The 20,210-nt window shown below is 34.4% G+C and overlaps 9 protein-coding genes and 3 non-coding genes across 12 annotated transcripts; 4 read left to right on the top strand and 8 right to left on the bottom strand.

Moving 5' to 3' along the window:
• Positions 1-315: 315 nt before the first annotated feature.
• On the bottom strand, positions 316-2,151 carry SGA1 (glucan 1,4-alpha-glucosidase; the record flags this gene model as incomplete). Its single annotated transcript, XM_004178982.1, has 1 exon — positions 316-2,151. The coding sequence occupies one exon, from the start codon at positions 2,149-2,151 to the stop codon at positions 316-318; it is 1,836 nt and encodes a 611-aa protein (XP_004179030.1).
• Positions 2,152-4,037: 1,886 nt separating this feature from the next.
• TBLA0Btrna13R lies at positions 4,038-4,109 on the top strand. Its single transcript has one exon. It is a non-coding gene; the product is annotated as a tRNA-Arg (tRNA).
• A 17-nt stretch (positions 4,110-4,126) lies between these two features.
• Positions 4,127-4,198, top strand: TBLA0Btrna9D. Its single transcript has one exon. It is a non-coding gene; the product is annotated as a tRNA-Asp (tRNA).
• Positions 4,199-6,054: 1,856 nt separating this feature from the next.
• Positions 6,055-7,107, top strand: TBLA0B06890 (opsin family protein; the record flags this gene model as incomplete). Its single annotated transcript, XM_004178981.1, has 1 exon — positions 6,055-7,107. One exon carries the CDS (start codon positions 6,055-6,057, stop codon positions 7,105-7,107), a length of 1,053 nt encoding a protein of 350 aa, XP_004179029.1.
• Positions 7,108-8,300: 1,193 nt separating this feature from the next.
• On the top strand, positions 8,301-9,332 carry TBLA0B06880 (opsin family protein; the record flags this gene model as incomplete). The annotated part of the gene is made up of 1 exon (XM_004178980.1): positions 8,301-9,332. The coding sequence occupies one exon, from the start codon at positions 8,301-8,303 to the stop codon at positions 9,330-9,332; it is 1,032 nt and encodes a 343-aa protein (XP_004179028.1).
• Positions 9,333-9,905: 573 nt separating this feature from the next.
• IOC4 (Ioc4p) lies at positions 9,906-11,723 on the bottom strand (the record flags this gene model as incomplete). The annotated part of the gene is made up of 1 exon (XM_004178979.1): positions 9,906-11,723. The coding sequence occupies one exon, from the start codon at positions 11,721-11,723 to the stop codon at positions 9,906-9,908; it is 1,818 nt and encodes a 605-aa protein (XP_004179027.1).
• A 1,130-nt stretch (positions 11,724-12,853) lies between these two features.
• On the bottom strand, positions 12,854-13,777 carry TBLA0B06860 (uncharacterized protein; the record flags this gene model as incomplete). Its single annotated transcript, XM_004178978.1, has 1 exon — positions 12,854-13,777. The coding sequence occupies one exon, from the start codon at positions 13,775-13,777 to the stop codon at positions 12,854-12,856; it is 924 nt and encodes a 307-aa protein (XP_004179026.1).
• Positions 13,778-14,529: 752 nt separating this feature from the next.
• Positions 14,530-14,620, bottom strand: TBLA0Btrna8F. The gene is given in 2 exon segments: positions 14,530-14,566; positions 14,583-14,620. It is a non-coding gene; the product is annotated as a tRNA-Phe (tRNA).
• Positions 14,621-15,467: 847 nt separating this feature from the next.
• Positions 15,468-16,406, bottom strand: TBLA0B06855 (uncharacterized protein; the record flags this gene model as incomplete). Its single annotated transcript, XM_004178977.1, has 1 exon — positions 15,468-16,406. One exon carries the CDS (start codon positions 16,404-16,406, stop codon positions 15,468-15,470), a length of 939 nt encoding a protein of 312 aa, XP_004179025.1.
• Positions 16,407-16,583: 177 nt separating this feature from the next.
• Positions 16,584-17,876, bottom strand: TBLA0B06850 (reverse transcriptase/ribonuclease H family protein; the record flags this gene model as incomplete). Its single annotated transcript, XM_004178976.1, has 1 exon — positions 16,584-17,876. The coding sequence occupies one exon, from the start codon at positions 17,874-17,876 to the stop codon at positions 16,584-16,586; it is 1,293 nt and encodes a 430-aa protein (XP_004179024.1).
• Positions 17,877-18,764, bottom strand: TBLA0B06845 (uncharacterized protein; the record flags this gene model as incomplete). The annotated part of the gene is made up of 1 exon (XM_004178975.1): positions 17,877-18,764. The coding sequence occupies one exon, from the start codon at positions 18,762-18,764 to the stop codon at positions 17,877-17,879; it is 888 nt and encodes a 295-aa protein (XP_004179023.1).
• On the bottom strand, positions 18,733-19,569 carry TBLA0B06840 (uncharacterized protein; the record flags this gene model as incomplete). The annotated part of the gene is made up of 1 exon (XM_004178974.1): positions 18,733-19,569. The coding sequence occupies one exon, from the start codon at positions 19,567-19,569 to the stop codon at positions 18,733-18,735; it is 837 nt and encodes a 278-aa protein (XP_004179022.1).
• Between the last annotated feature and the right edge of the window lie 641 nt (positions 19,570-20,210).

The raw sequence follows: 20,210 nt of genomic DNA, 5'->3' as shown, positions 1-20,210 counted from the left end.
AATAAATATACTAAAACCTTAAATAATGAATAATATAATATCCATTATAATAAGCTTAAAAGTCATCACTTGTTCCAGATACTTTATATACTTCAATGTATCCGCCGTGCTCCCCTCACAGCGTGACTGAGCAACACCGAGCTCGGTCTAGTGACCCGAGAATTCCGCAGAGCAACGCGCCAGCAAATATGCCAGAAAAATTGGCGTCGCAAAATGAGAGGCCATGTGCATTTAATATATTGTTGGATGTTAAAGTATCTAACATGTTTTTTTTATATATATACATTTATCTATTTGAATTATCTAAATTTATTTCTACATATGTATCACTCTATCTCTAGCAGTTAAAGCAGAACAGAATGCGGAATATGACCAGGTTAGGTGTTCAGCTCCTTGGAGGTATCCAGTATACTTGTTAAATTGTTCACTCATTTCATAATTCTTTCCCTGGTGGGTCATTACTCTATCTAGGAAAGAGTCTGCCAATAAGTGTAAAGAATTCATGGTTTCATTGAACATTTTGGATTCATATGGGACAATTAAATAATTTCCTGTAGAATTATTATCATCTTCTTCTTTAGAAAGTTGTAGATTCAAATGTTCTTCATTTAAGTTGATGAAGAGAGTTTCCCAAAATTGGTTATTCATAGAATTTAATGGAATCACTAAATCTCTCTTGTTAACTTGATATTTATAAATTACGTTGTATAAAATTTCAGATGCTGATAATGTTGCTAAAAACCAAGGATTGCCCTCTGATACTTTAACACCGTCATATACATCCTCTGGATATCTTCCTAATGCAACCCCTGTGTTGACCCCAAAGTATCTATTGTTAATTGGATAGATGCCTTTCATGGATTGCATTAAATTGTATAATGTGTTTAGTACCATGGAATCATTGACATCAAATGGGAATAGTCCAGTCTCATTTATATCTACTGAATTTCCATACTCTTCATCATCATGAGTATATAATGAGCCTAATAGAATAGCAATATCTAAACCAGAACGTTGACCATTTCTAAATTGTATTGGTGATTCAATTAAGAAGTTTTTATTAGAATCAATGTATTCACCTTCGAAAAAAACATAATTTAATAATTTATAATAACTCTTTGTGGCAGTCTCCTTAAAGTCATTTAATTCATTCCTATAATTAGTTGTTGTAAATCCACTAATTTCCAAGTATTTAATTATTAATTGTAATGCCTTTAACTGACTGATGCTAGTAAAAAAATGATTACCGTATACTTCTTCCCAAAGATCAAACCCATCAGTTTTCCAATTTTTTATAATAAATTCTATATCATATTTAATAATATCATTAAATATTTCCCATTCACTGGAGAAAAATGGATGGAAAAGTTTATCTGGTAATTCTACATTTAGCGAATTTTTAATCGAGTGTAACTTAATTAGAAATTTCAATATAACCATTGATCTTAATGCTGGACCATCATTTTGTGGTCTACCCCAACCTTGTACGAATGCTGTATTGTTACAATTCCATTTAGGTTCACCTAAATTTTTATTATTAACACCATCAAACTTGCCTGATGGATTATCTAATCTTTGTAAATAATAAGTATTATTGATATATTTCATCATAGTATTGAAAAGAGTCTCGTTATATTTCAAAGTGTTCTTATTTTCGGTTAATAATTCTTCCTTTGGAATATCAAATAATTTTGTGAGGACAGAATTTAAAACTAAAGCACTATCTCTTGCCCATTGATAGAAATAATCAGGATCTTTTTTAGATGGTGAAGCAATAACAACACCTTCTGGAATATCTTTTCTATCTTTGAAATTTATGTTTGAATCACCCCATAATGATTTATCATTGATATTGTGTAAGACTCTTTGGAACGATTCTGACTTTGTAGTTGATATCCATTCTTCTAATTCAACTGGAGTCGTTTCAGTAGAAAAAGTAATATTTTTCAATATGATATTAAAATGTTTACTAATTGATTCGTCAGCTTTTTCGATTTCGTTTGTATTTTTATTTAATTTACCAATGTAATAATCAATCAAATTATTTTTCCCTGCATTAAAAGATTGAGGCCTAATTCCTTCATTTTCAATGCCATCACCCCATATAATAGAAAATAAAAAAAATATAAGTAGAATATAATAGCAAAACATTATCTTATATAAATATATTATTTTTTGATATTTGTTTTTTGTTGTTGTTTTTATTTTTTTTTTATTTTTTTTTTTTTAAAAAAATATTTAAACTTTATAAGAGTTGTTATGTAGAGTATATTTTCAATTCATATTATTAGTTTGTCAAATAATAGTTACAGTTTAATAAGATTCTAAAGTAGAATGTCTTTAATATTGCGAAACAAAAATTTCTATAACAAACAAAAAAAGAAAATGATCGTAGTATAGGAACATTACAAATTAGCTAAAAATCTCGTAGATTAACTCAAAAATTAATTTGAGATGGAATGTATCGTATATCTTTCCCAATCAACCAATTATCTATGTAATCCACAAAAAAATCCAATATCGTCATCCCACCCCTTAATATCCTAAAAAATTAATAATAATATGTTGTTCAATTCAAAAAAATAAAAAACAAAGAAACAAAGAGGAAAAAGCTGGAATACTATAGCACACTTTAAAAGGATAAAATAATGAATGATGTAACTCTAATCTTAAAGTAAAACCTTATAGTAACCTTGTCATCTTTAAATATTGATTGGCAATTGAAATCCATCTAATACGTGAGTCACGTGCTTCAAGTGTGGCAGTAAGGCACCATACACAACACATGTGAAACATACCGCTCAAAGATATATCGGAAACGCTTTGTATGCATATATCAAGAGCCAACACAATCAGACTTTAACACGTTGCCAACAATACATGATGCCTTTGTGCTACTTCAATTTGTATATAAACTAGCCTATCTAGCAATTAAGTCGGAAAATATGTTCATGAATTCTAGATATATACTATATAAACTGGCCAAGCTTTCCCTGACATAAGGCATTCCATACGGAGTGCAACGTCTGGTAGTAATGGCAGGTGCGCAGAACTTATTACTTAAGATTTGTAGCATATTGCTGTCTCCGTTAACAACAGTACCATAAGTGGCCCGTTTAAGCAAATTGGATCTGCAAGTATGTAAAAAAAATATGTGACCTTTTCAGTCACTTACATAGTTTCATTCATACTTTTGGATGTTCTTTAATTGGCCAAAGTTTCGAGTATGAAGTGATAGATTTCAAGTATAAATTAGCATTAACATAGTGCATTTGTCGAGCCAAAAGTTTGCAGACACTAAGCACCATAGAATACAAATTTACAATTGCAGGTTTTAATGTCATATCTGACTTCTAATAAAAATCTCATAGCATTAATTATCATGTGAACATCTATTATTGCTAAAAAATCAGTGTTTTACCACAGCTAAAAAGCCAGGTTATACTGGTGTATAGGTGTATGTATTGGTCCACTCAATTTCCCATTTTGAGACCTCGCCAGTGTGTTGCAAAGACAATTTTTTCTTAGAGTAGTTCAATTGTGATACTTCAAGAAAGTATTTAAAAGTCTATTGTATGAAAGGATGATGAGAATTGAAAGAGCTCGTCATTACTGGAGAAGTACATTAATGACTTAACTGGTGTGAATCTAGGGCGACTGAACTGGAAATCGGAAAGATCAGACATGATAAAAGGGAACAGAATCAATTTTAAAGTGAACACTCAAACCTTATGGAACTTTAATGCGGTACTACCAGATGTAGTGCTCTGTAGGAAATTCTTAGATCAGGAAAAGCTTGATCCTCTCTTATATAGCATATATCTACTATATACAATCACATTTATAGCATAGCTGTAAGCTAGGTCAATTTATATAGCGATTAAAAGAGTATTAGGTCTAGCATAATATTTTAAAATTTCAAATATTCTTCTATTTGTTCAAAATTAGAGATCATATAACCTCGTAAGTTTTTGATTCACGCGTTATTTCCTTGTCCTCTACTTAGTATTTTAATCCGAAAATACCCAAGAAATAAAGCTCGCGTGGCGTAATGGCAACGCGTCTGACTTCTAATCAGAAGATTGTGGGTTCGACCCCCACCGTGAGTGCTTTACTTCTTTCAATTTCCCCGATAGTTTAATGGTTAGAATGGGCGCTTGTCGCGTGCCAGATCGGGGTTCAATTCCCCGTCGAGGAGTTTTTTGCCAAAATTTTAGACTGTGATCACGTGTAATGTACCAATTTTATGTAGGGTTTACTACAGTGGTTATTAGGTTCAGCGGGTATAAACGGTTACCCGGAGTGTCACTTATTAGGATGTAATGATCAATAACTTCTTATTGATCCGGTATATAACTACTGATCTATTTACTTCACTAGTTAATCACTTGTTTGTTGTTCCTCTTGAACAGCAAGAAGACCCTTCGTCGACCTATAGTCGCCTCTTATATACCTTTACCCATTGGTGGCCCAACCAATACATCCCGAACCGAGTAGCTTCCAGTTCTCTCCAGTACTCCTGGACTCACGTTTGCAACCGTTCGTCCATTACTATGGTAATTAGACACCTAGGCTATAGCCCTTTGTCATCTTTTAATAACGACATGTAGCTAATACATCTGTAACCACTGGTTACAATGCGTCCCACTTGTGGCTGGCCACTCCACGAGTCACGTGATTACCTCAAGTCCATGCGAAGACTTGGTAATCCCTCCAGGATCCCTACATTTTAATCTCTAGTACTCTCAGTAATATATCTTTTTGCTGCTAATTTAATACCAACTGTTTATCAAACTATACAACTATATACCTGAGCCTATGTAAGTTAAATATTATTACTATTACGTTCCGATTTGTTCACTATACACTTCCATCTTTTGTATTTCATTCTTTTTGTTTTCTAGTTCTTACCTCTTTTCTCTACCTTAACCCTCTAGTTTATTCTTTTAGCTTTAGATTCTTAAATAGAATTTATGTTCATGATTCACTTACTTGTTAATCTACATGTTTATTCTGTTATCACGTGATCCTAATTTATACACGCAACTAACGTAGCTCACATTACGTGATATCACGTGATTTTGTCATGCGACGTAATATTTTGTTAGTGAAGTTTTACCTTCACATACCTTGATGATATGTCATATTCTTATTGATCTAAATTTAGTACAAGGGGTATCAAACCTCAATTTTTGCTGTATAGAGAACTTTTATCCTTGTAAAATGACATTTACAATAAAAAATAAAATAAAATAAAAATAAAAAAAGATCCACTCCTTGGTTAAAAAAAATCATTCTTTGGATTTATCTCATCATTCTAGGTACGTAATGCTGACCAATAACCTTCTAATGATAAGCACCTCCATAGATTTATAATACCAACCCAGCATCCTTCGTTACGTGATTATTACCACTTATAGAAATTATGACGTACCGAACACTCGGCGGTTACCGTATTAAGCATAGCCCCGTGTTTTTTCCTATCGAAGTATCTCCCCCGAAATATCTACAGATATCCCGAGATTTTTGCACCCTGTAGCTCCGCGAATATCAGGCATCGAGGGGCAACAGATAAATAGGGAATTCGGAACGTGATCTACGGAGTTAAGAGATTCGGAGCGATCTATTCTATAAGCATATGACGCTGAAACTTTATATGGATTGGTAATACATTTGAAAAGGGTAAAATAAAACAAGGATCTTCTAGAATATGTAATTTTTCTAGTGCTACAAGTTGATGTCACACACTGTATAATTGACATCAATAAACAGATACTATCGGAGCTTGATGAATTGTCCTTCTTATTCTTTTTTTATATTATTATTGCAATTGTATATAAACTCGAGAAATCTTTAACAAAATAAGGATTTAATAGTCATCCTTTCTTCTATTAGCCTCTGCAAAAAAAAGCATCAATAAAACAAATTCATTACTACACTTTTTAGTATAGAGTTTTTTTTCTACATCTTTCATTTACAAACTCAAAATCTACATTTTGTTTTACTACAACACATACACTCACGTACAATATATTTATATATTAATTAACTACAATGTCTACAACTGGTGATTTCATCGAATTAGTCAAAAGGACGGGTAATAGAGCTGTCAAGGTCAATGCTCCTCATGGCTTAGATATCCACTTAACAGAATCAGGGTCAGATTGGTTATGGTCCGTTTATTCTGTATACGGTGTATTGGCTATTATGTATGCCTGTTTCTTCTTCTATCAAGAGTTTAAGAATGGTAGACAGTTAACCAAATTTGCCCTAGCTGGTCCATTTTTAATCTCTTTATTTGAATTTTTCCAATACTACACATATGCTTCCAATTTAGGTTGGACTGATATTCAAGCTGAGTTTAGAAGCGAAGACGTGTCACACTCCGTTACTAATGAATATCCAAACGTAAGGCAAATCTTCTATGCTAAGTATGTTGCATGGTTCTTATGCTGGCCTATCCAATTGTTTATGTTCGAGTTAGCAGGTTCCACTATTAATCATACCGGCGAATTTTTCTCCACTTGGGAGATGATTCATTCTTTATTAGTACAAATTATTGGGTTTGAATATTGGGTCATCTCTTTGTTAGTCGGTTCTTTGATTCACTCTACTTACAAATGGGGGTACTGGGTCATGGGTATCTTTGTCTTATTCGTTGTTTTAGGTATTCAATTTAAGAGACAAATATTCGATTTAAAGATCAGGGGTGTTTCATTGGCTATGTATTGTACTGCTATCATTGTTATTTTATTATACTTTGTTTGTTGGGGTTTGTCTGAAGGTGGTAATGCTATCTCTCCAGATGGTGAAGCTGTCTTTTACGGTATTCTAGATTACTGTATCTTTGCCATTTGGACTGGTTACTTGTGTTTCATCATCTGTAAATATGGTGAATGGCCAGAAGTCGCTCAACAGCCTCATCAACAACAACAAAAACAACCAAACGAAGATATATTACCAGTTAAGGTTTTACAAGCTGAATCTCCAAGAGCTTCTGGTGAAACTGCTTATGAGGATCAAGATACACATGTTGAAGATGATGAGGAAGAAACCAGACAACAAACAAATCAATCTTTTGTAGAAGAGGCTTCGCAAAGAGTTTAATGGACTTCAAGATCCAACTGTTTTTTTTTATGGTTCCAGCATTACCAATTCAATTACAAATTAAACTTTGTTTGGAATTAATTCTAATATTTAATTTTCACGTTTTATAGTTACATAATTTTACAACTATTCATAGTTTACCCTAATAACTAATCTAATCTATTAATATTTTAATTCTTAAAAATTAAAAATATCACGCAATAGGTACTACAAAGTTAGTTTCTTTGGGGACCTTTATTCATTAATTAATTTTTTAGTTAAGTTACTTAATTTTAAGGTATATTATTGTACTAACAAGTATTATTTAGAAGCAAATACTTGCGTTATAGTAAAAGTAAATTACAAATGATAGTGAAATTGGTCACTACGAACATAATAAGAACAAATTCATCTCTTTATAGAGAATAGTATGAGAAAGTGATACCAGGGTATTATTGTTACTGTATAAAGATGGAAGTACTATTCATATTAAAACGAATTGAGTTAATTAAAAATCACTCTTATTCATTGTTAGTTTGTTTGTTTTTTTTCATTTTTTTCATAAGTACTTTCTAGAATTTTTCCAAAATTATTCTAAAGAACTAACAACCGAACTTTGTAAATAAAATTAATGTTCCCCCTAATTAACAATAATATACAGCATACTAGCCAAGCTCTTACTGTTAGCAGCATACTACGATGCTCTCTCTGGGTATCTACAAGTGTAATAGACTCCTCGGAAAATGCAGGCCCCTCGTTTTTCCTCATGGCGGATTAAGAAAACTCCAGAGTGTCAAGAGATAATAGAGGCATCGAATCAAATCAACAAGGCAAACAAGACTGCTCGGATCTGGAAGCAGATTTAAGATCCAGAATGTGGAGGTTTCTCCATACGGAAATTTCTAGGATACCTACATATCACATCCAAGCTGCGTAATCTTCAGGAGTATATCCATGGATGCAAGCCAGGGTTAAAACAATCCTATACATCTTGATACTCTCATCTTGCAATGCCTCATGTATGGTTATTTCTGGGAGTTGCATGGTGGCATTCTCTCATATATAAACTCTTGACAAGACGTACTATAATCTAATATGCTCCTCCATCCCTCACAGCCCCAAACAAACAGTCTCGTTACTAGAGCAATTACCCTAACACGTATATTTTAGCATATTATTAACAAGTTCATTTACTTCTCACTTCTCATATAAAAATGTCTTCAGACACAGAATATCTCGAATTAATAAAACGAAGCGGTAATAGAGCAGTACATGTAAACCCTCCTCATGGATTGGATATCCACTTAACAGAATCAGGGTCTGATTGGTTATGGTCAGTCTACTCCGTATTTGGTGTGCTGGCTATCATGTACGCCTGTTTCTTCTTCTACCAGGAGATGAAAAACGGTTCTCAATTGGTCAGGTATACCATGGCTGGTCCATTCTTGATCTCTCTATTTGAATTCTTCCAATACTTCACTTATGCTTCAAACTTGGGTTGGACCGCTATCCAAGCAGAGTTTAGGAGCGAGGATGTCTCTCATTCAGCAACAAACATGTATCCAAATATGAGACAAATCTTTTATGCCAAGTATGTTGCTTGGTTCCTATGTTGGCCTATCCAATTGTTTATGTTGGAAATGGCAGGTGTGACTATTAACCATACTGCTCAAGTATTTTCCACCTGGGAAATGATTCATTCTTTGCTCGTACAAATTATTGGGTTTGAATATTGGGTCATCTCTTTGCTGGTTGGTTCTTTGATCCACTCCACTTACAAATGGGGGTACTGGGTCATGGGTATCTTCGTTGCCTTTGTGGTGTTGGGTATTCAAGCCAAGAGACAAATTGGTGATTTGCAAATCAGAGGTGTCTCCCTAGGTATGTACATCGTGGCAGTCATCTGTATCTTGTTGTATTTTGTCTGTTGGGGTTTGGCTGATGGTGGTAATGCTATCTCTCCAGATGGTGAAGCTGTCTTTTACGGTATCCTAGATTACTGTATCTTTGCTATTTGGACTGGTTACTTGTGTTTCATCATCTGTAAGTATGGTGAATGGCCAGAAGTGGAAGCTAATCCAAGACATGAAATGGCCACACCAGATACGACTTCAGAAAAGAATATACCTGATTCTCCAAGAGCCTCTGGCGCCACTGCAATTGAAGATGTCACTGAATCTGGTGAAGAGTTTGAAGAAGAACCTACAGATGCAGTTCCAGAAGAAGATCAAGTAGAAAGAGTTTAATCTGTTTTGAATTTACGTAAGCAGCATCTTGCATTTATATTTAATGACTATATAGTTTAATGATCTATTTTTTTTATTGATCTACCTGTTAAGCACGCGCATTTTTTATTACGTTATAAAACTAAGAGAAGATTCAATTGTATAATCTTTTTTTGTTTTATTAAATAAAATCGATTAATCTACTGTACTATGTTTTACAGTAGTTTCAAATTTGGTATCCATCTAGACACAATACTCTCAGTTGCGCGGCTAAATTGTGTAGTCTTTAGAGTTGATAACAGAAAAAAAAGTATTATACAGAAATTTATTGAACAAAGTTGCAGAAATTCATCACTAAAACTTTTATTTTAATAGTTACATATAGGTTGAGTATTAGTAAAATGTAAATATTAAGATGTTTATAAAAAAATGAATATAAAATGTAGATTTTTAATGGGTATCAGTAGCATATTTCTACAATATTTTATTACTGACACAATGCAAGATGTATATTTCTTTATCAGAAGTAGTATACGATAAGTGAATTGAAAGTCTTTCTTTTTTTAGGAAATTAAAAAAATTCATTCCAGTTTATTACTGATCTAGTTCTTGAATTTCGGAATTAGCTATTTGATTTATTTCGTTATTACTTGGTGGCATATCTTGGTCTTGTGACTCTGTTTCAATTTTTAAATCAGCATTATTTTCAACTGGGGTCCATTCCTCTTTATCAGGTTCAAATTCTAGCCCATAAATTTTCTTAAAAAACTTTGAAAATTTTGCATATAATCTCCAAGTTTTCAATTTTGTATAACTCATGTTCAATAACATTCGCAGGTTCATTACTAATTCATTGTTAGATATAAATATTGTGAAAAACTCAGTAGAAGCACCTTTCACATTTAAAGTCATTTCAAGTTCATCGAGAATCAATTCAAAATCATTCTTAGATTCATTCAAATAACTCTTGTTAGTATTTATAGAAATCATTAAATCGATTAATAAACCATTAATTCCTGATATTCTATCAGATAAATCCAATTTTGTTTCATTATGTTTTTTCAAATTTTTAGCATGGGATAATTTATTTACTAATGAACTAGAATTTTTTTGAATCGATAAATCTTGAGGGCCCAAACCAACCAACCTCCAATCTTCATCATCTTCATAATTATATTCGTCTATTTTATGAACTTCTTCTTCTTCATCTTCTTCATATTCCTCTTCATCTTCTTCTTCTTGTTGTTTTATAGTGTTTTTTCTTCTAGTTTTTCTTGAAAGATGCTTCTTAGGTTGAATTGGTTCTTCTGATTCAGATAAATTAGGAGATCCGGATAGAGAATTACTTGATCTCTTTCTAGTTTGTCTTGAGCGCCTGGTAGTTACTTTAGGTATTTCGGGCTCCTCTGGAGTGAGACTACTCTCTTTAGTTGATAAACGCCTACTTCTCGTTCTAGTTTGTCTTGGCTGTTCATCATTTATATCATCTTCTGATGCAGGAGTTCGAGTGGAAGGTTTTCCCCTCTTTCTGAGAGATCTAGTGTTATTACTATTGTTTGTGACTTGTTCTTCTTCAAAAGTTTCATTAGTATCTTCAACACTATATGTATAAGAAACTTTTCTTCTTGTTCTAAGCTTACGTGGGGTTTCTGTGTCAGTTAACGAATTACTATCATTAGTTTCATTTTTGTCTAGTTGTGATCTTCTACCACGTTTTCTGGTCTGTCTTATAGGTTCAGCATCAACATCTTCTTCTTCTTCCTCTTCCTCCTCATCGTCATCGATTGAACTTTGATCTTTTGTTTTAGGATTTCTTTTTGAATTGTGATTATTTTGCTTTTCCGATAAGTCATCTGTTTCCTCAATTGAAGTAGTTTTTTTTGATTTCCTGGAAGGTCTACCTTTACCTTTCTTTGTTTGTAATTTTGCATCATCTATAGAATTGTCAACTTGATTCTCAATAATATAATTGGACCCAAATTCAACGAAATCATTGATATTAATATCTTTTATAAGTGCAAATTTGTAAGCAGGTATTAATTTTTTATTTTTTCTAATTTTAGTATTATTTAACCATGAATTAATCTCTTCATCTTGTAATAATTTGATATCCATTGATTTAATCCAACTATAACTATCATCAGCTAGAAATTTGATACAATATTGTGATTTCAATTGATCATATTTTTTAAAAGATTGACCATTTTTAATTATTATATTATTACTATTATTTGAAGACTTTTGATTTCCATCGTCTTGTGTTTGATCTACAGGATTATTGGTGTGATGATGGTGACTATCTCGTAATATATTTTCTGGAATAAGTTCATCTGGTATTATCATTGCAGGCCAGGCAGAAAACCCTTTCACTTTTGCCAATACTAAATCAGTTGGTTGGAATATGTAAGTCATAACAATAATGATAACGTATAGGTATTGGTATTTATTTTTTTATATATATATTATTCTTTTTGTTGTTGTATTTTTGTTTTTTAAAAAAAAAGAAAAAATTTGGGTTAAAACTAAGCGAAAGGATTGTCCTGATCTGGATATTAAGTAATATAAGTTTAGGAATGTAACTTCTCTAGTTCCTTAATTTTTTTTTTCAATGTTATTATTACTGTTACTATTAGCATTACCAAAAAAAGATTAATAAATCTTATTTGCGCGAAAATACGGAAAATTTGTCGTAGATAGAGATAAACCACGTGAAGGAATATTCAATTGAAATAAACAAAAAAAAAAAAACTTGAAGGATTTATTGAGCATGAATAATTCAGTGATGATTATTGAATATGGTAGGTTATTTGAGAAATGTTAAGTTTGATTTTTTGTGGACTATTTTTTTTTTATTTTTTTGTTTATAATTTTTTATCTTTTGTACTTTATTTTTGAATATTAAAAAATTAAATACTTCTAAATAATAATAAAGTCTAATAAACATAATCAACTGAACATTCTCCAAATCACATGACAGACGCCAAATTAAGATTCCCCGTAAGAGAAATATCTTGTAATAATAAATTGACAAAAGTTTAAAGAGTAAAAATATTAAATTCAAAAGTTATACAATTAGACAGAAAAAAATAAAATAAAAATAAAGAATAAGACGAAAAATAGTAGTATAGTAAATAAAAAAAAAAAGAAGAAAGAAGAGTTAAATAAATAAAGTTTAAAGAAAACAAATAAACAAACAAACCAACGATTAGCAAGTAAACAAAAACGACAGAAACGAATCGAGAATCTGAGACTAAACAAAAGAGTAAAAGTGAAGGAAAAAAGGGTGAAAGTGAAAGGGTGAAGGAAAAAAGTGAATTGTAGAATAAATAATAATATAAACTTTATTAAAAGTAGTGGGATTTGATGATAGCAGAAGTTTTTAATATTAGTATAATATGCAATAAAAGAACCGGTTTATCATGATCAATAAAAAAGAATGAAAGAGTGAAGGGGGGAAGGGGAGAGAGTAATGGAAAGGTTCATATATATATATACAATTTGTATCTTTAAATATTATAGATGATTCAATATTAGTAAGTAGATCAGTATTGACCTTGGGAAGATTCTTGGAAGTATTGTTGATAGACGGAGTTTTGTTCTGGGTTCAAATAGGAATATTGTTGAGGGTGTTGAGGGTGTTGTTGTTGTTGATTCATTGGGGGTAAAGGTTGTTGTTGTTGCTGTTGCAAATGAGGAGGCAAGTTGGAACCTGGTTGCATTTGCATCTGTGATTGCTGTTGCTGTTGTTGCTGTTGTTGCTGTTGATACATCTGCTGTTGAGAGAGAGCGTTTGCTGCAGAATTTTGGGATTGTTGTGGGATATTTTGGTTTCGTATTTGATTCTGAGGCAATTGCTGTGGAATCTGTTGAGGGATCTGTTGCGGGATCTGTTGCTGTTGTTGCTGTTGCTGTTGCTGTTGCTGTTGTTGCTGAGGGATCTGCTGGTTTGTTTGGTCATACTCATTCTTCATCATGGCGTTATCTGGTTGACCGTTTGTAAGCTGTTGAGGTTGCTTCGAGTCTTCAGGGCCCATATCTCCTGAGGCAGCAGCGTTTGTGTCGTCATCGTCATCTGGAGCGTTCAAACAAGCTTGGATTAAATTTCTACCTTCTTGTTGAGTGACAATGGGTTCGAATTTCGGGGTGGAGAATGTGTAGACCAGCCCTGTTTCAGAAACAACCAATAATAGAACTTGCGTACCAGTCAATACTGACAACTCAAAAGCCTTTTTCATGATCCCATGTTTTCTCTTGGAGAAAGTGACATGACGTCTTGTTTTATTCTCGATGAATTTTATTTCAATTTTTCTTCTTTCTCTTTGAGCATTTAACGCAGCAGATGCAGCACTAGGGTTATTAGTCAAGGTGGTGGATGAATTAGGGTCCGTGTTGGTGGAAGAGTTCGGAGTCCCGTTCAATTGATCGGTATGTGTGCTTGATTCAGTGTTATCTTCAATGTCAGACATTTCTAGAGAAGTTCTTTTAATTATATGAGAGAGTGTGTGTGAGTGAGCGCGTGAAAGAAAGCGTAAACGTATAGTGTAGTGTAGTGTAGTCTAATGTATTATGATATGATTATGATTATGATTATGATTATGATTATGATAATAGTATAAAATAGTAGATTCTAATCCAGTCTGGTATAGTCTAATCTTATTTGGTCTAGTAGCAGTATAAAGTCTAATCCAGTCTTTTTCCAGTCTTTTTCTAGTCTTGTCTAGTATGGTATAATCTAGTATAATCTGGTATAAGCTAATATAATCTAATATAATCTAATATTATCTAGTCTAGTCAAGTTTAGTCTTGTAAACTTGTTTTGTCTAGTCTTGTATATTTGTCTTGTATTAAAATAGAAATCCCAGCGAAGGAACTGGGGGCGAGGGGCGACGGAAAGGAAAAAAAGGAGCACTGCGAAAACAAACAAAAGGGCCAACGAGGATAGAGAGGGTGTTTACTTGTTTGGCACTGGTAAGACGGGGCAGCGAGACGCGGTTTTGCTGAATTTGCGGTCTCGGGCAACCAGCCGGTTTTTTTTCTGGATTTTCTGGATTTGCATTCAAGAAAAAGGAAAAAACGGAAAAAGGGAAAAAGGGAAAAAGGCCGTCGGGGTTAGTCGGGGTTAAGTCGGGTATAGGTCGGAGATAAGCGGGCGGGACGGTTGCCCGAAGGGGAAAGGGCGCGGGATGTCACGTGGGCGGGAAATTTGCCAAAAAAAGAATGCGACTTCTGTGGATCGAACACAGGACCTCCAGATATCTTTAACCGAAGTATTCTTCAGTCTGGCGCTCTCCCAACTGAGCTAAACCCGCTTATTAATTTGTTGTTGTATTGTAGACGAGATTGACTTTATACTCATCTACAAGTTGCTAACTAGAAACTATACATAACACTGAGCAACTGCTGGTTGTACCCCTGTGAATATCTGTTAGATGCATAATCTTTATTAGTTAGCCAGAATTACTTAAACTGGGCACTCCTACCCTTGTGAGTAAGTTTATAAACAGTCTATTTAAAGTAAAATAGGAGAAGCTGGCGTTGACCTTTGAAAAGTATTTAAAGGTCAGCTTTTCCAGACTTAAGACATAAATTTATAGTTCTTTCACATAGTTATTTAGTTTAAAAACGAACAACAATTATATTCGTAAGTTCGAAGGATTAACTGGTGTCAAGTTAATAAGATTGTTAAGTTCAGTTTTTTGGTAGTTACTATTTAAGTGTATCGTACTCCTAAGTTAGTTTACAACAAATGAATTCAAATTATTCAGTAACGACGTTTCTCTAAACCTTGGAACTTGGGCAAATTCTTCTAATGGGTAAGCACAGACTAGCGCAGGGTCTACATCTTGCATCTTACAGTAAACCATGCCTAATTCGATATCATAGCCAACGACCGAAATAATCTCAGGAATTCTCTGAATTCTTTCAGTGGGTGTACGTGGCAATTCTTTTGGGTACCTATCTTTGTCGTGTATAAACTTCTTAATCCATTTTATTACTGGGATTCAAGAGAGTTAGACATCGTTATACAGTGTTTAAAATGTAAAGATGATTACTTTATTTAGACATATATAGGAAATAATATAATTAAAAATGAATATATTTCTTAAATAGTCACGTGATAAAAAGTCTTTTACCACTTAATAGAAAATGATATAATCATATTCCAGCATTTATATTAATTGTTCTATGTTTCTTGAATGATGAAGGTAAATCCAGTTCACAGGTATTATTTTGTAGTTTAACCAGTTTAAAGGGACCTAGGAAAATAGGCTGTATCTTGGTATACCTTCCCCCAGTAAAATAAGCATCACGGTGTAGCAAAACTAAATCACCAACCTTGTAATTAGGTTCGTTTCGATGAATGTTAGTTTGGAACTCCAGAGTTTCTTGATTCTCCCGCAATATATCAGAAGTGCGTAGCGAAATGGCTTTTAAATTCTTAGTAATTTCAACAGCAGCATCACTTCGGGATGACAGCACATTACCAGTGTCTAATAATGGTTCATTTGGAACAAAACCTATGTTAACTTCAAATGGGGCAGCTTGTAATGACCTTTGAAAAGTACTGTTGTATACAAATTCCAGATGTGGTAAAAAACGATCCCATTGTCGTTGATCGTTACAGCAATAGCTTCTTAACAACCGACCAAGCGTCTTATTTGTTGCTTCAGTCTGTCGATCGGTTTGTGGATGGTTTGTTGAGGACAACTTTAACTGTATACCTAGACGTTCCGTTAATTCTTTATAAACACCAGTAGTAAAGCGAATATCTCTTTCCGATACAATAGATCGAGGAAAACCGTGGTAACAGAAAACAAACCAGTACAGTAAATTCAGTGTTTCTTGTGAGCCACAATCTTTATTGGTGGCAATGAAGTGAGCACGTTTTGAGAATCGATTTACCACAACCAATATCATGTTCATCTTAATGAACAATGTTGCAGGCACACCAGTAATAAAATCAATGGAAATATCCAACCAGCGACCAGTAGGAATGTTTAAGGGTTTTAGGGTTCCATCAACGTTAGGTCTGTAACTTTTCATCAACTGACATTGTAGACAACTTTTCACATAAGTCTTAATATCTACCGTCATTGAAGGCCAATAATACAAGGGACATATTTTATTTATCGTTGTGCTTTAGCCAAAATGGCCACCCTGAAGCATACTGTCGTGATATATGGCTAAAAGACCGTTCTTTCGTGACATTGGAACGCATACTCTATCTTCATATTTCAAAACATTTGATTCAAATACGTATCTCTCTATTCCTTACTTTGCAAACTTAAATTTCTTCAAATATTTCTGGAATAAAGTTCTATTTTCATCACTTATGTCTGGATCAACAATAATACCTAACCGAACCAAAACAGCAGCAGACCAGGGATCTTTAGATAATTCCGGTAACCATTCCGTGGGTGTTATACTTTCTAGTTGTGAAATTGGACACACATCTTGCTGGTTAATAACATTGATCTCAGCTGGGCGACTTAATGCGTCTGCCACGACATTATTACCACCTTTTATGTACTCTAGTTTAAAGTCAAATTCTCCTAAGAAATCCAACCAACGAGCATCACGTTTGGATGGTTCCTTTAAACTATGATACGAAAGCAGGGAAATGTGATCTGTACGGAGTATAAATTTGTGCCCGTGCAGATAATATCTAAAATGATTCAAATTTGAAATAATAGCCAGTAATTCCAATTCACCTGCCGCATATCCACTCTGTGTATCGGAGACAGTTTTTGAATAATACCCGACTACGCCTTTTAATTTATCATTTACCATACGTTCTAATACACCACCAATGAATACAATACTAGCATCTGTTGTCAACCTGTAAGTATTACCTGGAACGAATGGTACCAGAACTGGCGCAGAACTTAACAAATTTTTTAGCTCTTTTACTGCGTTTGTCTGTTTTTCACCCCATTCACATTTCTTTGAGATGTATTGGATTATCGGTTTTGAAATTGCACTACAATTCTGGATAAAACTTCGATAGTAATTAACCATTCGTAAAAAACTTTGAGCCGTCTTAATGCTATTTGTCATTGGATACTCCTTTATTGCTTTAGTTTTTTCTTCTATTATGGATATACCTTTTGCACTGATCGTATGGCCTAAGAACTCAACGGTGTCTTGCAGAAAATGACACTTCTTCTTTTTACATACTAGTTTGGCATCCTTTATTCTCTGTAGTACAATTCGTAGGTCATTCATATGTTGTTCCTTACTTGGTGAAGCAATTAAAACATCATCTAAATACACATAGACATTTGGAATATCACCTAGACTCTGTTGCATATAGCGTGAAAACGTTGCAGGGGCGTTGCAGAGACCAAAGGGCATAACTTTGTAATGATAGTGGCCAAACGGGGTCGTAAAACCAGTTAACTTTTCAGATTTGTGGTTCATAGGTATTTGGTGATAGCCTGAATGTAGATCTAATGTTGAGAATATAGTACAATCTCCAATTTTAGCAAATAAATCGTCTATTCTGGGCATTGGAAAAGGGTCTTTTATGGTGCTTTTATTTAACCGACGGCAATCAACTACCATTCAATAAGAACCATTTTTCTTTTTTACCAATAATACTGGGGATGAATATGGCTTATCACTATTAACAATAAAACCTTTTGCAAGTAAGTCATCAACGATATGTTTACATTCCTGCGTTAACAATGGTGTCAGTCTATAAGGAGGAAATTTTGGTAAACTCTCCCCCTTTTTTAAAACAATATCGTGGGAAAACGTACGAGAGGCAGCAGAAGGAGATAACTCATCACTGACGGTGGAGGAGAAAGCATCTTGTAAATCATCGGGAAGTAGGGCAAAGGAATCAGATGACGTATTGGCGGCTAACGAGACAACAAATACTTCTTGAATTTCATTAGGGTATAAATCAGAAACAGAACCTTCATGTAACCAATCAACAGCGTAAATGGAACTAGATGTAGTGGGTAAGGCTGGAGATAACAACTCCCAATATTTAGAGACAACGGGGAACCCAACAATAACTTTATTAACCAAGTCATTCGAGACATAAGCAGCAGCAGAAAACTTGGAACCGGTTATTTCGAAAACACAAAATGTAGCGGTAGAAGTAGACGATCGACGACCAGGAAGAATACTAGACCAAACGAAGGGTTCAACAGGGTATGTAGGCCAGTTATTAACATGAACGATCTCGGAACTAATAAGCGACGTAGGACTACCTGTATCAAACAGAACGTCGAACGAAATACCATTAATCGAACAGGATTGCTCGAGGCACCGACCAACTAAGGGTGAGGATGAAGGATCAGACGAGGGTGCGACGAGAGAGATAACAGAGGGTGCAGGGTGATTAATAACAGGAGAATAAACAGGAGTAGATACATGATCAAGAGGAACAGTGGAAGCGACTTGGGATGCCTCAATAACGGTGGGCTTGGAGAGGCCTCGCATTATTGGAACGATGTGACGAGGACGAACTCGAACCTTGAGTGCATTTGGCTGATTGATGGTTAGGACTCATACAATTAAAACATAAGCGTTGTTTCATACAGACCTCGCGATACTTTTGACGCCAATGATTAGAATCAGGGTTACGAGAAGGAAAAGCAGAGCGACTAGATGAACTAAAACGGGAAGAACGAGAACCACGAGAACCACAAACAGTCATAACAATGTCACCATCTGCATCAAAGATAAAGGGGCCAGGGGCGACAGAAGAACCGACAGAGAAACCATCTGAATACAGATAATTTTCAGCACGAGAGGCCAATTGAGTAGCCTCATAAAAAGAGGTAATGGGACGTAAATGCAACTCTTTGCGAGTATTGGGTTTAAGTCCTTTGACAAATAATTGAATAAACATGTCTTCAATTAAGGAACCAGAAGGAAGCAAACGGCGTAAGTTGTCAAACTCAGTTATATAAGCGTCAATAGAATGAGCTTGTTTCATCGAGGACATCTTCTGAATAATGTTGTAAGTGTCTAGCTTACCGATATGGGCATTACGAAATTTTTCAACGAATGCTGCGTAAGTAAGATCAGTGATTTCGACATTAGTGGAGTATGTGACGAACCAGTTAAGGGCCGAGCCAGTTAGGTTAATGGAGAGATGATCTATCTTTTCGGTATCGTTAGAGACACGTTTAACGACAAACTGAACGTTGAGAGCTTGTAGGAAGGTGTTCAACTGGAACAAATTAGCTCTAGACCCATCGAACGGATGAGGAACTTTAACAGAAACAGGAGACGAAGACATAATAACGCTACCAATTGTTGTAGTCGTCTCGGGACAATACTAATAATACTATAAGGGCTTAGGGTTTACAAAAAACTGAACTATTCTTGAGACCATTACTTTTTATTGTTTAGCATATGTCCACAACAGTGAGTGGGGGGGGGGGGGAGGAAAGAGAAAGAGGGTGATCATGATGCACAGTGCATGTGAATGGGCAATGTATTAAATCATTAAATATATATATATACGCAGAGTCATTAAATAGAAATTGCATGGCGTTACGTATAGATTGGGAGGGGGGTTGAGAGTGGATGCTGGATCAAGCACCTCCAATAGGAGCTTCTTGTTCTTCCTGTGCTCCGGTTACTGGTGCTTCCTCATCAGGTTCATCAGTGACATCTTCAATTGCAGTGGCGCCAGAGGCTCTTGGAGAATCAGGTATATTCTTTTCTGAAGTCGTATCTGGTGTGGCCATTTCATGTCTTGGATTAGCTTCCACTTCTGGCCATTCACCATACTTACAGATGATGAAACACAAGTAACCAGTCCAAATAGCAAAGATACAGTAATCTAGGATACCGTAAAAGACAGCTTCACCATCTGGAGAGATAGCATTACCACCATCAGCCAAACCCAACAGACAAATACAACAAGATACAGAT

The sequence above is a fragment of the Henningerozyma blattae genome, chromosome 2 (assembly GCF_000315915.1).
Source record: "Henningerozyma blattae CBS 6284 chromosome 2, complete genome".
Lineage (NCBI taxonomy): Eukaryota > Fungi > Ascomycota > Saccharomycetes > Saccharomycetales > Saccharomycetaceae > Henningerozyma > Henningerozyma blattae.
This window is presented reverse-complemented; position numbering and strand designations above follow the sequence as displayed.